Genomic DNA, 18754 nt, shown 5'->3' on the forward strand with positions numbered 1-18754 from the left:
TCTATAACTTGGCCTAGGCACAAAATGGCCGCTCTCACACACATCCACAGTCACAAAATGGCTGCTCTCGACAGTCACAAAATACCCCCCACACAGATCCACAGTCACAAAATGCCCCCCACACAGATCACAGAATGGCCGGTCCCTCAGAGACACACACAGTAACAGAATGGCCGGTCCCTCAGAGACACACACAGTAACAGAATGGCCGGTCCCTCAGAGACACACACAGTAACAGAATGGCCGGTCTCTCAGAGACACACAGTAACAGAATGGCCGGTCCCTCAGAGACACACAGTAACAGAATGGCCGGTCCCTCAGAGACACACAGTAACAGAATGGCTGGTCCCTCAGACACACACAGTAACAGAATGGCTGGTCCCTCAGAGACACACAGTAACAGAATGGCCGGTCCCTCAGAGACACACAGTAACAGAATGGCCGGTCCCTCAGAGAGACACAGTAAACAGAATGGCCGGTCCCTCAGAGACACACAGTAACAGAATGGCCTGTCCCTCAGAGACACACAGTAACAGAATGGCCGGTCCCTCAGAGACACACAGTAACAGAATGGCCGGTCCCTCAGAGACACACACAGTAACAGAATGGCCGGTCCCTCAGAGACACACAGTAACAGAATGGCCGGTCCCTCAGAGACACACAGTAAAACAGAATGGCCGGTCCCTCAGAGACACACACAGTAACAGAATGGCCGGTCCCTCAGAGACACACAGTAACAGAATGGCCGGTCCCTCAGAGACCAACCACAGTAACAGAATGGCCGGTCCCTCAGAGACACACAGTAACAGAATGGCCGGTCCCTCAGAGACACACAGTAACAGAATGGCCTGTCCCTCAGAGACACACAGTAACAGAATGGCCGGTCCCTCAGAGACACACAGTAACAGAATGGCCGGTCCCTCAGAGACACACCACAGTAACAGAATGGCCGGTCCCTCAGAGACACACAGTAACAGAATGGCCGGTCCCTCAGAGACACACAGTAACAGAATGGCCGGTCCCTCAGAGACACACACAGTAACAGAATGGCCGGTCCCTCAGAGACACACAGTAACAGAATGGCCGGTCCCTCAGAGACACACACAGTAACAGAATGGCCGGTCCCTCAGAGACACACACAGTAACAGAATGGCCGGTCCCCTCCAGAGACCACACAATAACAGAATGGCCTGTCCCTCAGAGACACACACAGTAACAGAATGGCCGGTCCCTCAGAGACACACACAGTAACAGAATGGCCGTCCCTCAGAGAGACAAAGTAACAGAATGGCCTGTCCCTCAGAGACACACACAGTAACAGAATGGCCGGTCCCTCAGAGACACACAGTAACAGAATGGCCGGTCCCTCAGAGACACACAGTAACAGAATGGCCGGTCCCTCAGAGACACACAGTAACAGAATGGCCGGTCCCTCAGAGACACACAGTAACAGAATGGCCGGTCCCTCAGAGAACACACACAGTAACAGAATGGCCGGTCCCTCAGAGAACACACAGTAACACAATGGCCGGTCCTCAGAGACACCCAGTAACAGAATGGCCGGTCCCTCAGAGACACACACAGTCAACAGAATGGCCGGTCCCTCAGAGACACACCACAGTAACAGAATGGCCGGTCCCTCAGACACACACAGTAACAGAATGGCCGGTCCCTCAGAGACACACAGTAACAGAATGGCCGTCCCCTCAGAGACACACAGTAACAGAATGGCCGGTCCCTCAGAGACACACAGTAACAGAATGGCCGGTCCCTCAGAGACACACAGTAAAAGAATGGCCGGTCCCTCAGAGACACACAGTAAAAGATGGCCGGTCCCTCAGAGACACACAGTAAAAGAATGGCCGGTCCCTCAGAGACACACAGTAAAAAAGAATGGCCGTCCCTCAGAGACACACAGTAACAGAATGGCCGGTCCCTCAGAGACACACAGTAACAGAATGGCCGGTCCCTCAGACACACACAGTGACAGAATGGCCGGTCCTCAGAGACACACACAGTAACAGAATGGCCGTCCCTCAGAGACACACAGTAACAGAATGGCCGGTCCCCTCAGACACACACAGTAACAGAATGGCCGGTCCCTCAGAGACACACAGTAACAGAATGGCCGGTCCCTCAGAGACACACAGTAACAGAATGGCCGGTCCCTCAGAGACACACAGTAACAGAATGGCCGGTCCTTCAGAGACACACAGTAACAGAATGGCCGTCCCCCTCAGAGACACACACAGTAACAGAATGGCCGGTCCCTCAGAGACACACAGTAACAGAATGGCCAGTCCTCAGAGACACACAGTAACAGAATGGCCTGTTCCCCCTCAGAGACACACAGTAACAGAATGGCCGGTCCCTCAGAGACACACAGTAACAGAATGGCCGTCCTCAGAGACCACACAGTAACAGAATGGCCGGTCCCTCAGAGACACACAGTAACAGAATGGCCGGTCCCTCAGAGACACACAGTAACAGAATGGCCGGTCCTCAGAGACACACACAGTAACAGAATGGCCGGTCTCTCAGAGACACACAGTAACAGAATGGCCGGTCCCTCAGAGACACACACAGTAACAGAATGGCCGGTCCCTCAGAGACACACACAATAACAGAATGGCCTGTCCCTCAGAGACACACACAGTAACAGAATGGCCGGTCCCTCAGAGACACACACAGTAACAGAATGGCCGGTCCCTCAGAGACACACACAGTAACAGAATGGCCGGTCCCTCAGAGACCACACAGTAACAGAATGGCCGGTCTCTCAGAGACAGCACAGTCAAACAGAATGGCCGGTCCCTCAGAGACACACACAGTAACAGAATGGCCGGTCCCTCAGAGACACACCACAATAACAGAATGGCCTGTCCCTCAGAGACACACACAGTAACAGAATGGCCGGTCCCTCAGAGACACCACAGTAACAGAATGGCCGGTCCTCAGAGACAATGCCACAGTAACAGAATGGCCGGTCCTCAGAGACACACACAGTAACAGAATGGCCGGTCCCTCAGAGACACACCAGTAACAGAAGGCCGGCCCTCAGAGACACACAGTAACAGAATGGCCGGTCCCTCAGAGACACACAGTAACAGAATGGCCGGTCCCTCAGAGACACACAGTAACAGAATGGCCAGGTCCTCAGAGACACACAGTAACAGAATGGCCGGTCCCTCAGAGACACACAGTAACAGAATGGCCGGTCCCTCAGAGACACACAGTAACAGAATGGCCGGTCCCTCAGAGACACACACAGTACAGAATGGCCGGTCCCTCAGAGACACACACAGTAACAGAATGGCCGGTCCCTCAAAGACACACACAGTAACAGAATGGCCGGTCCCTCAGACACACACAGTAACAGAATGGCCGGTCCCTCAGACACACACAGTAACAGAATGGCCGGTCCCTCAGAGACACACAGTAACAGAATGGCCGGTCCCTCAGAGACACACAGTAACAGAATGGCCGGTCCCTCAGAGACACACAGTAACAGAATGGCCGGTCCCTCAGAGACACACAGTAACAGAATGGCCGGTCCCTCAGAGACACACAGTAAAAGAATGGCCGGTCCCTCAGAGACACACAGTAAAAGAATGGCCGGTCCCTCAGAGACACACAGTAACAGAATGGCCGGTCCCTCAGAGACACACAGTAACAGAATGGCCGGTCCCTCAGACACACACAGTAACAGAATGGCCGGTCCCTCAGACACACACAGTAACAGAATGGCCGGTCCCTCAGAGACACACACAGTAACAGAATGGCCGGTCCCTCAGAGACACACAGTAACAGAATGGCCGGTCCCTCAGACACACACAGTAACAGAATGGCCGGTCCCTCAGACACACACAGTAACAGAATGGCGGTCCCTCAGAGACACACAGTAACAGAATGGCCGGTCCCTCAGACACACACAGTAACAGAATGGCCGGTCCCCCTCAGAGACACACAGTAACAGAATGTCCGGTCCCTCAGACACACACAGTAACAGAATGGCCGTCCCTCAGAGACACACAGTAACAGAATGGCCGTCCTCTCAGAGACACACACAGTAACAGAATGGCCGGTCCCTCAGAGACACACACAGTAACAGAATGGCCGGTCCCTCAGAGACACACAGTAACAGAATGGCCTGTCCCTCAGAGACACACACAGTAACAGAATGGCCGGTCCCTCAGAGACACACAGTAACAGAATGGCCGGTCCCTCAGAGACACACAGTAACAGAATGGCCGGTCCCTCAGAGACACACAGTAACAGAATGGCCGGTCCCTCAGAGAGACACAGTAACAGAATGGCCGGTCCCTCAGAGAGACACAGTAACAGAATGGCCTGTCCCTCAGAACTACAACACAGTAACAGAATGGCCGGTCCCTCAGAGACACACAGTAACAGAATGGCCGGTCCCTCAGAGAGACACAGTAACAGAATGGCCTGTCCCTCAGATGCACACCACGAACAGTAACAGAATGGCCGGTCCTCAGAGACACACAGTAACAGAATGGCTGGTCCCTCAGAGAGACACAGTAACAGAATGGCCGGTCCCTCAGAGAGAAACACAGTAACAGAATGGCCGGTCCCTCAGAGACACACACAGTAACAGAATGGCCGGTCCCTCAGAGACACACAGTAACAGAATGGCCGGTCCCTCAGAGAGACACAGTAACAGAATGGCCGGTCCCTCAGAGAGACACAGTAACAGAATGGCCGGTCCCTCAGAGAGACACAGTAACAGAATGGCCGGTCCCTCAGAGACACACAGTAACAGAATGGCCGGTCCCTCAGAGACACACACAGTAACAGAATGGCCGGTCCCTCAGAGACACACACAGTAACAGAATGGCCGGCCCTCCAGAGACACACAGTAACAGAATGGCCGGTCCCTCAGAGAGACACAGTAACAGAATGGCCGGTCCCTCAGAGACACACAGTAACAGAATGGCCGGTCCCTCAGAGAGACACAGTAACAGAATGGCCGGTCCCTCAGAGACACACAGTAACAGAATGGCCGGTCCCTCAGAGAGACACACAGTAACAGAATGGCCGGTCCCTCAGAGACACACACAGTAACAGAATGGCTGGTCCCTCAGAGACACACAGTAACAGAATGGCCGGTCCCTCAGAGAGACACACAGTAACAGAATGGCTGGTCCCTCAGAGACACACAGTAACAGAATGGCCGGTCCCTCAGAGACACACAGTAACAGAATGGCCGGTCCCTCAGAGACACACACAGTAACAGAATGGCCGGTCCCTCAGAGAGACACAGTTACAGAATGGCCGGTCCCTCAGAGAGACACAGTAACAGAATGGCCGGTCCCTCAGAGACACACAGTAACAGAATGGCCGGTCCCTCAGAGACACACACAGTAACAGAATGGCCGGTCCCTCAGAGACACACACAGTAACAGAATGGCCGGTCCCTCAGAGACACACACAGTAACAGAATGGCCGTCCCTCAGAGACACACACAGTAACAGAATGGCCGGTCCCTCAGAGACACACACAGTAACAGAATGGCCGGTCCCTCAGAGACACACAGTAACAGAATGGCCGGTCCCTCAGACACACAGTAACAGAATGGCCGGTCCCTCAGAGACACACACAGTAACAGAATGGCCGGTCCCTCAGAGACACACACAGTAACAGAATGGCCGTCCCTCAGAGACCACACACAGTAACAGAATGGCCGGTCCCTCAGAGACACACACAGTAACAGAATGGCCGGTCCCTCAGAGACACACACAGTAACAGAATTGCCGGTCCCTCAGAGACACACAGTAACAGAATGGCCGGTCCCTCAGAGACACACCACAGTAACAGAATGGCCGGTCCCTCAGAGACACACAGTAACAGAATGGCCGGTCCCTCAGAGACACACAGTAACAGAATGGCCGGTTCCTCAGAGACACACAGTAACAGAATGGCTGGTCCCTCAGAGACACACAGTAACAGAATGGCCGGTCTCTCAGAGACACACACAGTAACAGAATGGCCGGTCCCTCAGAGACACACACAGTAACAGAATGGCCGGTCCCTCAGAGACACACACCAGTAACAGAATGGCCGGTCCCTCAGAGACACACAGTAACAGAATGGCCGTCCTCAGAGACACACAGTAACAGAATGGCCGGTCCCTCAGAGACACACACAGTAACAGAATGGCCGGTCCCTCAGAGACACACAGTAACAGAATGGCCGGTCCCTCAGAGACACACAGTAACAGAATGGCCGGTCTTTCAGAGACACACAGTAACAGAATGGCCGGTCCCTCAGAGACACACAGTAACAGAATGGCCGGTCTCTCAGAGACACACACAGTAACAGAATGGCCGGTCCCTCAGAGACACACACAGTAACAGAATGGCCGGTCCCTCAGAGACACACAGTAACAGAATGGCCGGTCCCTCAGAGACACACACAGTAACAGAATGGCCGGTCCCTCAGAGACACACAGTACACAGAATGGCCGGTCCCTCAGAGACACACACAGTAACAGAATAGCCGGTCTCTCAGAGACACACAGGGCCTGATTCACTAAAGTGCGATAAAACGTGCGCTATTTTTAGCATGCGCTAAAAATTTTATCGCGTCTTAATTTTGGCGACTTTTCACACAATTCACTATAAGCATACTTGCGCTTTTTTACGCGCGATATTGCATGCGTTATTTAACTCGCGAAGACTATTTCAATGCGGTATTTGCCAGTACATGCGCTAAATTACGCACGCGAATAGTCGCCGCAGCTTAGAAATAGTGTATATAAATATTAGCCACATATAAATGGTAGCATATAAATAGTAGCATATAAATAGTAGCATATAAATGGTAGCATATAAATGGTAGCATATAAATAGTAGCATATAAATGGTAGCATATAAACAGTAGCATATAAATGGTAGCATATAAATAGTAGCATATAAATAGTAGCATATAAATAGTAGCATATAAATGGTAGCATATAAATAGTAGCATATAAATAGTAGCATATAAATAGTAGCATATAAATGGCAGCATATAAATAGTAGCATATAAATGGGAGCATATAAATAGTAGCATATAAATAGTAGCATATAAATAGTAGCATATAAATGGTAGCATATAAATGGTAGCATATAAATAGTAACATATAAATAGTAGCATATAAATAGTAGCATATAAATGGTAGCATATAAATAGTAGCATATAAATGGTAGCATATAAATAGTAGCATATAAATAGTAGCATATAAATAGTAGCATATAAATGGTAGCATATAAATAGTAGCATATAAATGGTAGCATATAAATAGTAGCATATAAATAGTAGCATATAAATAGTAGCATATAAATGGTAGCATATAAATAGTAGCATATAAATAGTAGCATATAAATGGTAGCATATAAATAGTAGCATATAAATAGTAGCATATAAATGGTAGCATATAAATAGTAGCATATAAATAGTAGCATATAAATAGTAGCATATAAATGGTATCATATAAATAGTAGCATATAAATGGTAGCATATAAATAGTAGTATATAAATAGTAGCATATAAATAGTAGCCACTAGTGATAAGCAAATGTGTTCTGGTTTCTTTAGTGAAAAATTAGCAAATCTTTCGAAAGATCCACGAAACGGCAAAAATGTTGTGCGGGCAAAAAAATTGTTGCTGTGACTATTATTTTTTAACGCTTGTATAAATTTTTGGATGTGCGGTGAATTTTTGCGTGGCAAATTTGTTCATGCTTTTTGCCATTGGCGCATGAAAAAATCCGCCGCGAAAAAATTCAACGCACGTTCAAAAATTTGCTGCGAATCCATGCCTGGCGAAGCATTTCATCACTTGTAGCCAAATAGAAATAGTCGCGCAAATGAACGCTCGCCATGTTAGCCATACACGCCAATACTTGCGGAAAATTACTGTATTAAAAATGCCCATTTCCCTGCAAACTGGCGGCTGCGTCACTCTGGGGGAAACACAGACTGAATAAATAACACTGTAAGTCCATATTTTATTGCCAAAAGCTCATTTACTGTACTTTTCTATAATTATCGCCTGCCTGTAGTAGGAGTTAATTTTCGCATAGCCGAATGCGATATTTAGCGCGCCAAAGTTATAGTGAATCATGCGATCGTATTCTTTTCAGCGCGGAAATTAACGCATGCGGTAAAACTAGCACGAGAAATACTGCATGCGAAAATGGCGACTTATCACACGCGATAATACTATGGTGAATCGCGCGCAAATTATCACGTCTTTTTTACCCCAAAAAAAGCGTGCGATAATTTTTATCGCACTTTAGTGAATCAGGCCCCCAGTAACACACAGACTGAGCGATGTTTTTAGGGACTGTCCCTCCCGTGACACTGGGGCCCATTATATTTCCTGGTCGCTCTGTTGCTATAAGAGTAACCCTTTGCCTCAGGGGCCCATCGTACATTAATAATCCCACCCGCAGACAGTAAGGGAATGTATCTGTCACACAGTCTATTCCCTCTCGGCGGGAAGGAGAGTATCGGTGCTGACAGGGTGACAAAGTGGCGCCTCTCAGTGAGGGGGAGCGGGGGGTGCGGCATTGGAGATAAATGGCTTCCTCGCTAACCGGACATTTATTCACTATCGGATTTAGTCCTTTGTATCCAAATGTTTCCAATCACCAATAACCATCAAACTCCCGCAGAGTAATTAGTGAGGGCTTGTGGGATAAATAATATTGCCCAGAAGAAGAAGGATGGGCCCGAGAAACACACGCACCATTGATCCCCTCCGCTCCCCCCCCCACTCACCTGAGTGTTTCTATGAGGAGAGGGGGACAAAGCCCTGATATTATCCATTAGTTCCTATACAGTGGGGGTTATATGAGCCCAGTCTCTCCATCCAATCCCAGCACTAATCCCTGTCGGAAAGTTCTGCCCTTGGTAAAGAGAACCATCAAGTGGCAAAGCTCTAATTCCTAGGGGTAACTGCACTGTTGCAATTCAGCCCTGCAGGGGGGCAGGTACCCCCAGTGCAATGTGGGTATTGGGCATGTAGATGTGGGTGTGGATTGGGTCTGGATCGCTACTGAGATCACCTTCCAGCCTTCTGCCCACCTCAGATAAAGTCAGATGATGTCACTTTTGTGATAATGATGTCACTTTCATGTTGGGTAGTGGGTTGGGTTACAGGTACAAATGTGGGTTTGGGTCCCCCCGATTAAACCAATAGTGATGCCTGGGTCGACAAACTGTTGAATTACACTGACCCGAACCCGCTTTCTTCCAACCTGGACCAGCCTGGCCCAACATGCTGCAACTACTGTTATACCTGCATATGCCCCGCCCATGTCTGATATCCCGGAAGTGGGCAGGGCCAGGGTGAGTATATAAATTAAAAGTGGTAGTAGAGCCAGGAAAGTACATAATGGAGGACTGGGAGGAATCCTAGGCCAACCACCCACCCAAAATGACAACCCAAACCACCTAACCTTAAGGGTTTGGGCCGGCCTGTGCAATTTACCTGCAGGGTTTGGGCCGGCCTGTGCAATTTACCCGCAGGGTTCGGGCCGGCCTGTGCAATTTACCTGCAGGGTTCGGGCCGGCCTGTGCAATTTACCTGCAGGGTTCGGGCCGGCCTGTGCAATTTACCTGCAGGGTTCGGGCCGGCCTGTGCAATTTACCTGCAGGGTTCGGGCCGGCCTGTGCAATTTACCCGCAGGGTTCGGGCCGGCCTGTGCAATTTACCCGCAGGGTTCGGGCCGGCCTGTGCAATTTACCTGCAGGGTTCGGGCCAACCTGTGCAATTTACCTGCAGGGTTTGGGCCAACCTGTGCAATTTACCTGCAGGGTTTGGGCCAACCTGTGCAATTTACCTGCAGGGTTTGGGCCAACCTGTGCAATTTACCTGCAGGGTTTGGGCCAACCTGTGCAATTTACCTGCAGGGTTTGGGCCAACCTGTGCAATTTACCTGCAGGGTTTGGGCCAACCTGTGCAATTTACCTGCAGGGTTTGGGCCAACCTGTGCAATTTACCTGCAGGGTTCGGGCCGGCCTGTGCAATTTACCTGCAGGGTTCGGGCTGGCCTGTGCAATTTACCTGCAGGGTTCGGGCCAACCTGTGCAATTTACCTGCAGGATTTGGGCCAACCTGTGCAATTTACCTGCAGGGTTTGGGCCGGCCTGTGCAATTTACCTGCAGGGTTTGGGCCAACCTGTGCAATTTACCTGCAGGGTTTGGGCCAACCTGTGCAATTTACCTGCAGAGTGCAGCTAGAGAGTGCAGCTAGAGAGTGCAGCTAGAGAGTGCAGCTAGAGAGTGCAGCTAGAGAGTGCAGCTAGAGAGTGCAGCTTCGGTGAGAGTGCTTCAGTTAACACAAGGAGCTGGTGGGGGGACAGGTTCTGTATAATAATCATTTGGCCCAAACTAACGGCGCCGGTGCCCTTTTCACCTAGCAAGCCCGTTATAATAACTAACAGATCAATGGCTTTTTGTGGAACATCCACTATCGACCCGACTGCGCCACGCGCCCAACTGCAGAGAAACTTCTCTCGACAACTTGCTCTATTTCCTGCAGGATTAATTAGCCGTATTGACGAGCCCGGCACTCATTTGCATGGGCCCATTAATGAGAAGCCATTGAGTCCCTCTTGTACAGAAAAACCCAAAGAAAGAGAAAGCCAAGCGCAGAAATCAATGGTGATTTGCACTGTAGAGAGAGCGACATCTGAGAGACTGCGCCACGGGCAATCAATGCCGCCGCCCCGCACTCCGTGCCCATAAATCAGCCACTTGCCCCCATGCATAATCTGGCCCAATGGGAATCCAAAGTCAGCGCTGTGATGCGGGGGAGACAGGCAAGGACATAATCTCTGCGTTATTCAGTCGATACGTGATAATGATGCGAAGAGACCCGCCGAGCGGCCCCGACCCACCAACCGCTCCCCCGCTGCCAATGTTGCCAACACGGCTACTGAGCACAGGCACAACCAGTCTGGGGAAGGCTGGGCACCGTGCCACCGACTCATGTGCCATTCTACACACAGAGCGCTGGGTCTATCAGCAATACTGGCCTGGGCTCACTGGGCTGGGCACCCTGCCACCGACTCATGTGCCATTCTACACACAGAGCGCTGGGTCTATCAGCAATACTGGCCTGGGCTCACTGGGCTGGGCACCGTGCCACCGACTCATGTGCCATTCTACACACAGAGCGCTGGGTCTATCAGCAATACTGGCCTGGGCTCACTGGGCTGGGCACCGTGCCACCGACTCAATGTGCCATTCTACACAACAGAGCGCTGGGTCTATCAGCAATACTGGCCTGGCTCACTGGGCTGGCACCGTGCCACCGACTCATGGTGCCATTCTAACACACAGAGCGCTGGGTCTATCAGCAATACTGGCCTGGGCTCACTGGGCCTGGGCACCGTGCCACCGACTCATGTGCCATTCTACACACAGAGCGCTGGGGTCTATCAGCAATACTGGCCTGGGCTCACTGGGCTGGGCACCGTGCCACCGACTCATGTGCCATTCTACACACAGAGCGCTGGGTCTATCAGCAATACTGGCCTGGGCTCACTGGGCTGGGCACCGTGCCACCGACTCATGTGCCATTCTACACACAGAGCGCCGGGTCTATCAGCAATACTGGCCTGGGCTCACTGGGCTGGGCACCGTGCCACCGACTCATGTGCCATTCTACACACAGAGCGCTGGGTCTATCACAGACCAACATAAACCTGCAGGAATTGATCCAAATGTCCGATCAATCTGATTGGCTGTAGGTTTGAACCCTATTGATACTAATCACTGTCTGAGCCTGAAGGATTCCCACATTGGACCAGTTGCTCCGAGATGGCAAATCCCACAGACGCTGTGAGTGGTGATCAATAATCTGATCTCAATACTGATCGACTTATGGAATTAACCCTTTCCTTGGATCAGTTTCAGAGGTTATTATTAAATGCAGCGATCATTACTGATGGTTGCCAATTGATGTGCAGTCTAACCCAGTTCCCACAAGTGGGGATGGCGGGTACAGTGGGTACAGCGGGTACAGTGGGTACAGGTGGCAGCGAATCTGTGGGTAAATACTTGCCCTTAAAGTGATACTGACACTAAAATCCATCTTTAGATTATTAATGCATATTTACAGCTCCGTGTGGGTCGTGTTGATTGGGTTTCACTGATACGGGGGCTTCTGTAGGGAATTGTTAGTTAAACCTGCCCCTCCCCAACCTCTCACTTACAGGCCCTGCTGCACCAATGGCCGCCCCCTCCCAGAGCATCATGGGGGGTCAGATAAGGAATGGAAAATACTTTTATGGAAGAATTATTCCCCCCCCCCTCTGAAGAAAATATGAGAGGGTACAGAAGGGGTTTTGCCCCCCTGTGGATCATATGAGTGGGTACAGAAGGGGTTTTGCCCCCCTGTGGATCATATGAGAGGGTACAGAAGGGATTTTGCCCCCCTGTGGATCATATGAGAGGGTACAGAAGGGGTTTTGCCCCCCTGTGGATCATATGAGAGGGTACAGAAGGGATTTTGCCCCCCTGTGGATCATATGAGAGGGTACAGAAGGGGTTTTGCCCCCCTGTGGATCATATGAGAGGGTACAGAAGGGGTTTTGCCCCCCTGTGGATCATATGAGAGGGTACAGAAGGGGTTTTGCCCCCCTGTGGATCATGAGTGGGTACAGAAGGGGTTTTGCCCCCCTGTGGATCATATGAGAGGGTACAGAAGGGGTTTTGCCCCCCTGTGGATCATATGAGAGGGTACAGAAGGGGTTTTGCCCCCCTGTGGATCATATGAGAGGGTACAGAAGGGGTTTTGCCCCCCTGTGGATCATATGAGAGGGTACCGAAGGGGTTTTGCCCCCCTGTGGATCATATGAGAGGGTACCGAAGGGGTTTTGCCCCCTGTGGATCATATGAGAGGGTACAGAAGGGGTTTTGCCCCCCTGTGGATCATAAGTGGTAGAGGGGTTGCCCCCTGGATCATAGGGGACAGAAGGGGTTTTGCCCCCCTGTGGATCATGAGTGGGTACAGAAGGGGTTTTGCCCCCCTGTGGATCATATGAGAGGGTACAGAAGGGGTTTTGCCCCCCTGTGGATCATATGAGAGGGTACAGAAGGGGTTTTGCCCCCCTGTGGATCATATGAGAGGGTACCGAAGGGGTTTTGCCCCCCTGTGGATCATATGAGAGGGTACCGAAGGGGTTTTGCCCCCCTGTGGATCATATGAGAGGGTACAGAAGGGGTTTTGCCCCCCTGTGGATCATGAGTGGGTACAGAAGGGGTTTTGCCCCCCTGTGGATCATATGAGAGGGTACCGAAGGGATTTTGCCCCCCTGTGGATCATATGAGAGGGTACAGAAGGGATTTTGCCCCCCTGTGGATCATGAGTGGGTACAGAAGGGGTTTTGCCCCCCTGTGGATCATATGAGAGGGTACAGAAGGGGTTTTGCCCCCCTGTGGATCATATGAGAGGGTACAGAAGGGGTTTTGCCCCCCTGTGGATCATGAGTGGGTACAGAAGGGGTTTTGCCCCCCTGTGGATCATATGAGAGGGTACAGAAGGGGTTTTGCCCCCCTGTGGATCATATGAGAGGGTACAGAAGGGGTTTTGCCCCCCTGTGGATCATATGAGAGGGTACAGAAGGGGTTTTGCCCCCCTGTGGATCATATGAGAGGGTACAGAAGGGGTTTTGCCCCCCTGTGGATCATATGAGAGGGAACCGAAGGGGTTTTGCCCCCCTGTGGATCATATGAGAGGGTACAGAAGGGGTTTTGCCCCCCTGTGAATCATATGAGTGGGTACAGAAGGGGTTTTGCCCCCCTGTGGATCATATGAGAGGGTACAGAAGGGGTTTTGCCCCCCTGTGGATCATGAGTGGGTACAGAAGGGGTTTTGCCCCCCTGTGGATCATATGAGAGGGTACAGAAGGGGTTTTGCCCCCCTGTGGATCATATGAGAGGGTACAGAAGGGGTTTTGCCCCCCTGTGGATCATATGAGAGGGTACCGAAGGGGTTTTGCCCCCCTGTGGATCATATGAGAGGGTACCGAAGGGGTTTTGCCCCCCTGTGGATCATATGAGAGGGTACAGAAGGGGTTTTGCCCCCCTGTGGATCATGAGTGGGTACAGAAGGGGTTTTGCCCCCCTGTGGATCATATGAGAGGGTACCGAAGGGATTTTGCCCCCCTGTGGATCATATGAGAGGGTACAGAAGGGATTTTGCCCCCCTGTGGATCATGAGTGGGTACAGAAGGGGTTTTGCCCCCCTGTGGATCATATGAGAGGGTACAGAAGGGGTTTTGCCCCCCTGTGGATCATATGAGAGGGTACAGAAGGGATTTTGCCCCCCTGTGGATCATATGAGAGGGTACAGAAGGGGTTTTGCCCCCCTGTGGATCATATGAGAGGGTACAGAAGGGGTTTTGCCCCCCTGTGGATCATATGAGAGGGTACAGAAGGGGTTTTGCCCCCCTGTGGATCATGAGTGGGTACAGAAGGGGTTTTGCCCCCCTGTGGATCATATGAGAGGGTACAGAAGGGGTTTTGCCCCCCTGTGGATCATATGAGAGGGTACAGAAGGGGTTTTGCCCCCCTGTGGATCATATGAGTGGGTACAGAAGGGGTTTTGCCCCCCTGTGGATCATATGAGAGGGTACAGAAGGGGTTTTGCCCCCCTGTGGATCATGAGTGGGTACAGAAGGGGTTTTGCCCCCCTGTGGATCATATGAGAGGGTACAGAAGGGGTTTTGCCCCCCTGTGGATCATATGAGAGGGTACAGAAGGGGTTTTGCCCCCCTGTGGATCATATGAGAGGGTACAGAAGGGGTTTTGCCCCCCTGTGGATCATATGAGAGGGTACAGAAGGGGTTTTGCCCCCCTGTGGATCATATGAGAGGGTACCGAAGGGGTTTTGCCCCCCTGTGGATCATATGAGAGGGTACCGAAGGGGTTTTGCCCCCCTGTGGATCATATGAGAGGGTACCGAAGGGGTTTTGCCCCCCTGTGGATCATGAGTGGGTACAGAAGGGGTTTTGCCCCCCTGTGGATCATATGAGAGGGTACAGAAGGGGTTTTGCCCCCCTGTGGATCATGAGTGGGTACAGAAGGGGTTTTTCCCCCCTGTGGATCATATGAGAGGGTACAGAAGGGGTTTTGCCCCCCTGTGGATCATATGAGAGGGTACAGAAGGGGTTTTGCCCCCCTGTGGATCATATGAGAGGGTACCGAAGGGGTTTTGCCCCCCCTGTGGATCATATGAGAGGGTACCGAAGGGGTTTTGCCCCCCTGTGGATCATATGAGAGGGTACAGAAGGGGTTTTGCCCCCTGTGGATCATGAGTGGGTACAGAAGGGGTTTTGCCCCCTGTGGATCATATGAGAGGGTACAGAAGGGATTTGCCCCCCTGGTGGATCATGAGTGGGTACAGAAGGGGTTTTGCCCCCTGTGGATCATATGAGAGGGTACAGAAGGGATTTGCCCCCCTGTGGATCAATTGAGTGGGTACAGAAGGGGTTTTGCCCCCCTGTGGATCATATGAGAGGGTACAGAAGGGTTTTGCCCCCCTGTGGATCATATGAGAGGGTACAGAAGGGGTTTGCCCCCTGTGGATCATTGAGTGGGTACAGAAGGGGTTTTTGCCCCCCTGTGGATCATATGAGAGGGTACAGAAGGGGTTTTGCCCCCCTGTGGATCATGAGTGGGTACAGAAGGGGTTTTGCCCCCTGTGGATCATATGAGAGGGTACAGAAGGGGTTTTGCCCCCCTGTGGATCATATGAGGTAAAGGGTTTGAGAGGGTTACCGAAGGGGTTTTGCCCCCCTGGTGGATCATATGAGAGGGTACCGAAGGGGTTTTGCCCCCCTGTGGATCATATGAGAGGGTACAGAAGGGGTTTGCCCCCCTGTGGATCATGAGTGGGGTACAGAAGGGGTTTTGCCCCCCTGTGGATCATATGAGAGGGTACAGAAGGGGTTTGCCCCCCTGTGGATCATATGAGAGGGTACAGAAGGGGTTTTGCCCCCCTGTGGATCATATGAGAGGGTACAGAAGGGGGTTTTGCCCCCCTGTGGATCATATGAGAGGGTACAGAAGGGGTTTGCCCCCCTGTGGATCATATGAGAGGGTACAGAAGGGATTTTGCCCCCTGTGGATTCATATGAGAGGGTACAGAAGGGGTTTTGCCCCCTGTGGATCATAAGAGAGGGTACAGAAGGGTTTTGCCCCCCTGTGGATCATATGAGAGGGTACAGAAGGGATTTTGCCCCCCTGGTGGATCATATGAGAGGGTACAGAAGGGGTTTTGCCCCCCTGTGGATCATATGAAGGGTAAGAAGGGTTTTGCCCCCCTGTGGATCATATGAGTGGGTACAGAAGGGGTTTTGCCCCCCTGTGGATCATATGAGAGGGTACAGAAGGGATTTTGCCCCCCTGTGGATCATATGAGAGGGTACAGAAGGGATTTTGCCCCCCTGTGGATCATATGAGAGGGTACAGAAGGGGTTTTGCCCCCCTGTGGATCATATGAGAGGGTACAGAAGGGGTTTTGCCCCCCTGTGGATCAGTATAGTTGGGGAGGTTCATACAGACAGTAAATGGTTGTACTTGATGGACGTCTGGCTATTTTCAGCCCATGTTACTTGATATGTCAGAACCAGAACCCGTGTGCTTCAGCTTTGTGAGGTTTTTCCCTGTCAGTAAGTAAATATCTGTGTAACATAAGGCAGGGCCCCCATCGGGGGGAATTGGGGGTACAGTTGGGCCGTATCGCATAAGTTATGTAAAAACACCAAAACTTATGGAATGTTCGTAACTTGAGCAAACGCTGCCTAGCAACGTAAGTAACTGGCGCACAGGCCAATGCAGAGCCGAACCCCACTGCCCCCCCTGACTCATTAGCACAGTAATCAATGGAACTGTTTATATGAACTGCTTATTATAGAGTAACATCAGGTGTTTATACAGCGCACACAGGGGGCGGGGCTATAATTGTTGGTACCGCCCACTTGTGTTCATGGGGAGGGGCATATAAATTGTATGGGCCCCACAGATTCTGACAGTGACCCAGATAAAAGCACAGGGGGCTCAGCCCACCATTCCCTGTGTGCCCCACATTAACCCTTGGCTGCACTCCCTCATTAACTCCTTCCCTCCCCACACTCTCCCTCATTAAACTTTACTGAACTATCCCAAGTCTTCCTCATTAACCCTTCCTGCCTGCCACTCTCCCCGCCCAATTGCCCCAAGCACACCCTCTAGCCAGTGGCCACGCCCCCACTCTGCCCGAGTCACAGAATTTAGGCTGCGTTTCCATGGCAGCGGGCGAGGGGGGGGGGGATTCTGACAGTAGGTAACTGGGTCCTGTCAGAAATACAATAAAGAGTTAATGCTCGTCAGACCGGGCACAGACACCCTCAGAGAGCCGCGCACTTTCCTAACAACCCATAAAATAAGAACAATACCTCGGCAATGTCGCCCCGGAGTAACTAAACACAACCCAATGGCCGCCCCTCCCTCCCGGCATGAAATAGACTGCAAGCCGCTCACTGGCTGCGAAAGTCACGTGTAACTGACGCCTCGGACCCGCCCCCTCCTAATCTCCGTGCGTTTCCTGTTCCAGCTGCGTTCCACGCCTCCTACTGACTTCCGCGATCAGGGATAACTTCCTTTCACTTCCGGAAAATATCTAGTATCTGTTTGAGAGTGAGGATGGCGGAACTGCGGGAGATGCAAGGCCGGCTGTCTGAGGTGGAAAGGCGGCTGTACGGGCGCAGCGGGACCGAGCCCAGCAAGGTACCTCCCAGCATTCCGTGCGAACTCCCAGCATTCCGTGCGAACTCTAAGCTTGCATTGCCGGCTTGGTGTGTTACTACTCCCAGCATCCCCTTCGGCCCCGTGTGGTACTACTCCCAACATCCCCTCCGGCCCCGTGTGGTACTACTACTCCCAGCATCCCCTCCGGCCCCGTGTGGTACTACTACTCCCAGCATCCCCTCCGGCCCGTGTGGTACTACTCCCAGCATCCCTCCGGCCCCGTGTGGTACTACTACTCCCAGCATCCCCTCCGGCCCCGTGTTGTACTACTACTCCCAGCATCCCCTCCGCCCCGTGTGTTACTACTCCCAGCATCCCCTCCGGCCCTGTGTGGTACTACTACTCCCAGCATCCCCTCCGGCCCCGTGTGGTACTACTACTCCCAGCATCCCCTCCGGCCCCGTGTGGTACTACTACTCCCAGCATCCCCTCCGGCCCCGTGTGGTACTACTACTCCCAGCATCCCCTCCGGCCCCGTGTGGTTACTACTCCCAGCATCCCTCGGCCCCGTGTGGTACTACTCCCAGCATCCCCTCCGGCCGTGTGTTATACTACTCCCAGCATCCCCTCCGGCCCCGTGTGGTACTACTCACTCCCAGCATCCCTCCGGCCCGTGTGGTACTACTACTCCCGCATCCCCTCCGGCCCCGTGTGGTACTACTTACTTCCGCATCCCCTCCGGCCCCGTGTGGTACTACTCCCAGCATCCCCTCCGGCCCCGTGTGGTTCTACTACTCCCAGCATCCCCTCCGGCCCCGTGTGGTACTACTCCCAGCATCCCCTCCGGCCCCGTGTGGTACTGCATCCCCTCCCGGCCCCGTGTGGTACTACTCCCAGCATCCCCTCCGGCCCCGTGTGGTTAACTGCTCCCCAGCATCCCCCCGGCCCCGTGTGGTACTACTCCCAGCATCCCCTCCGGCCCCGTGTGGTACTACTCCCAGCA

At 52.3% G+C, this 18754-nt stretch overlaps 1 protein-coding gene across 1 annotated transcript in view; it reads left to right on the top strand.

Annotated features, from left to right (window-relative positions):
• The first annotated feature begins 17674 nt into the window (after positions 1-17674).
• dctn3 (dynactin subunit 3) overlaps positions 17675-18754 on the top strand; it is a 34413-nt gene continuing 33333 nt past the window's right edge. The window contains 1 exon segment of the mRNA NM_001102997.1: positions 17675-17790. Coding sequence (NP_001096467.1) covers positions 17707-17790 — 84 coding nt within the window. The 5' untranslated portion in view covers positions 17675-17706.

This window comes from Xenopus tropicalis, chromosome 1, assembly GCF_000004195.4.
Source record: "Xenopus tropicalis strain Nigerian chromosome 1, UCB_Xtro_10.0, whole genome shotgun sequence".
NCBI lineage: Eukaryota > Metazoa > Chordata > Amphibia > Anura > Pipidae > Xenopus > Xenopus tropicalis.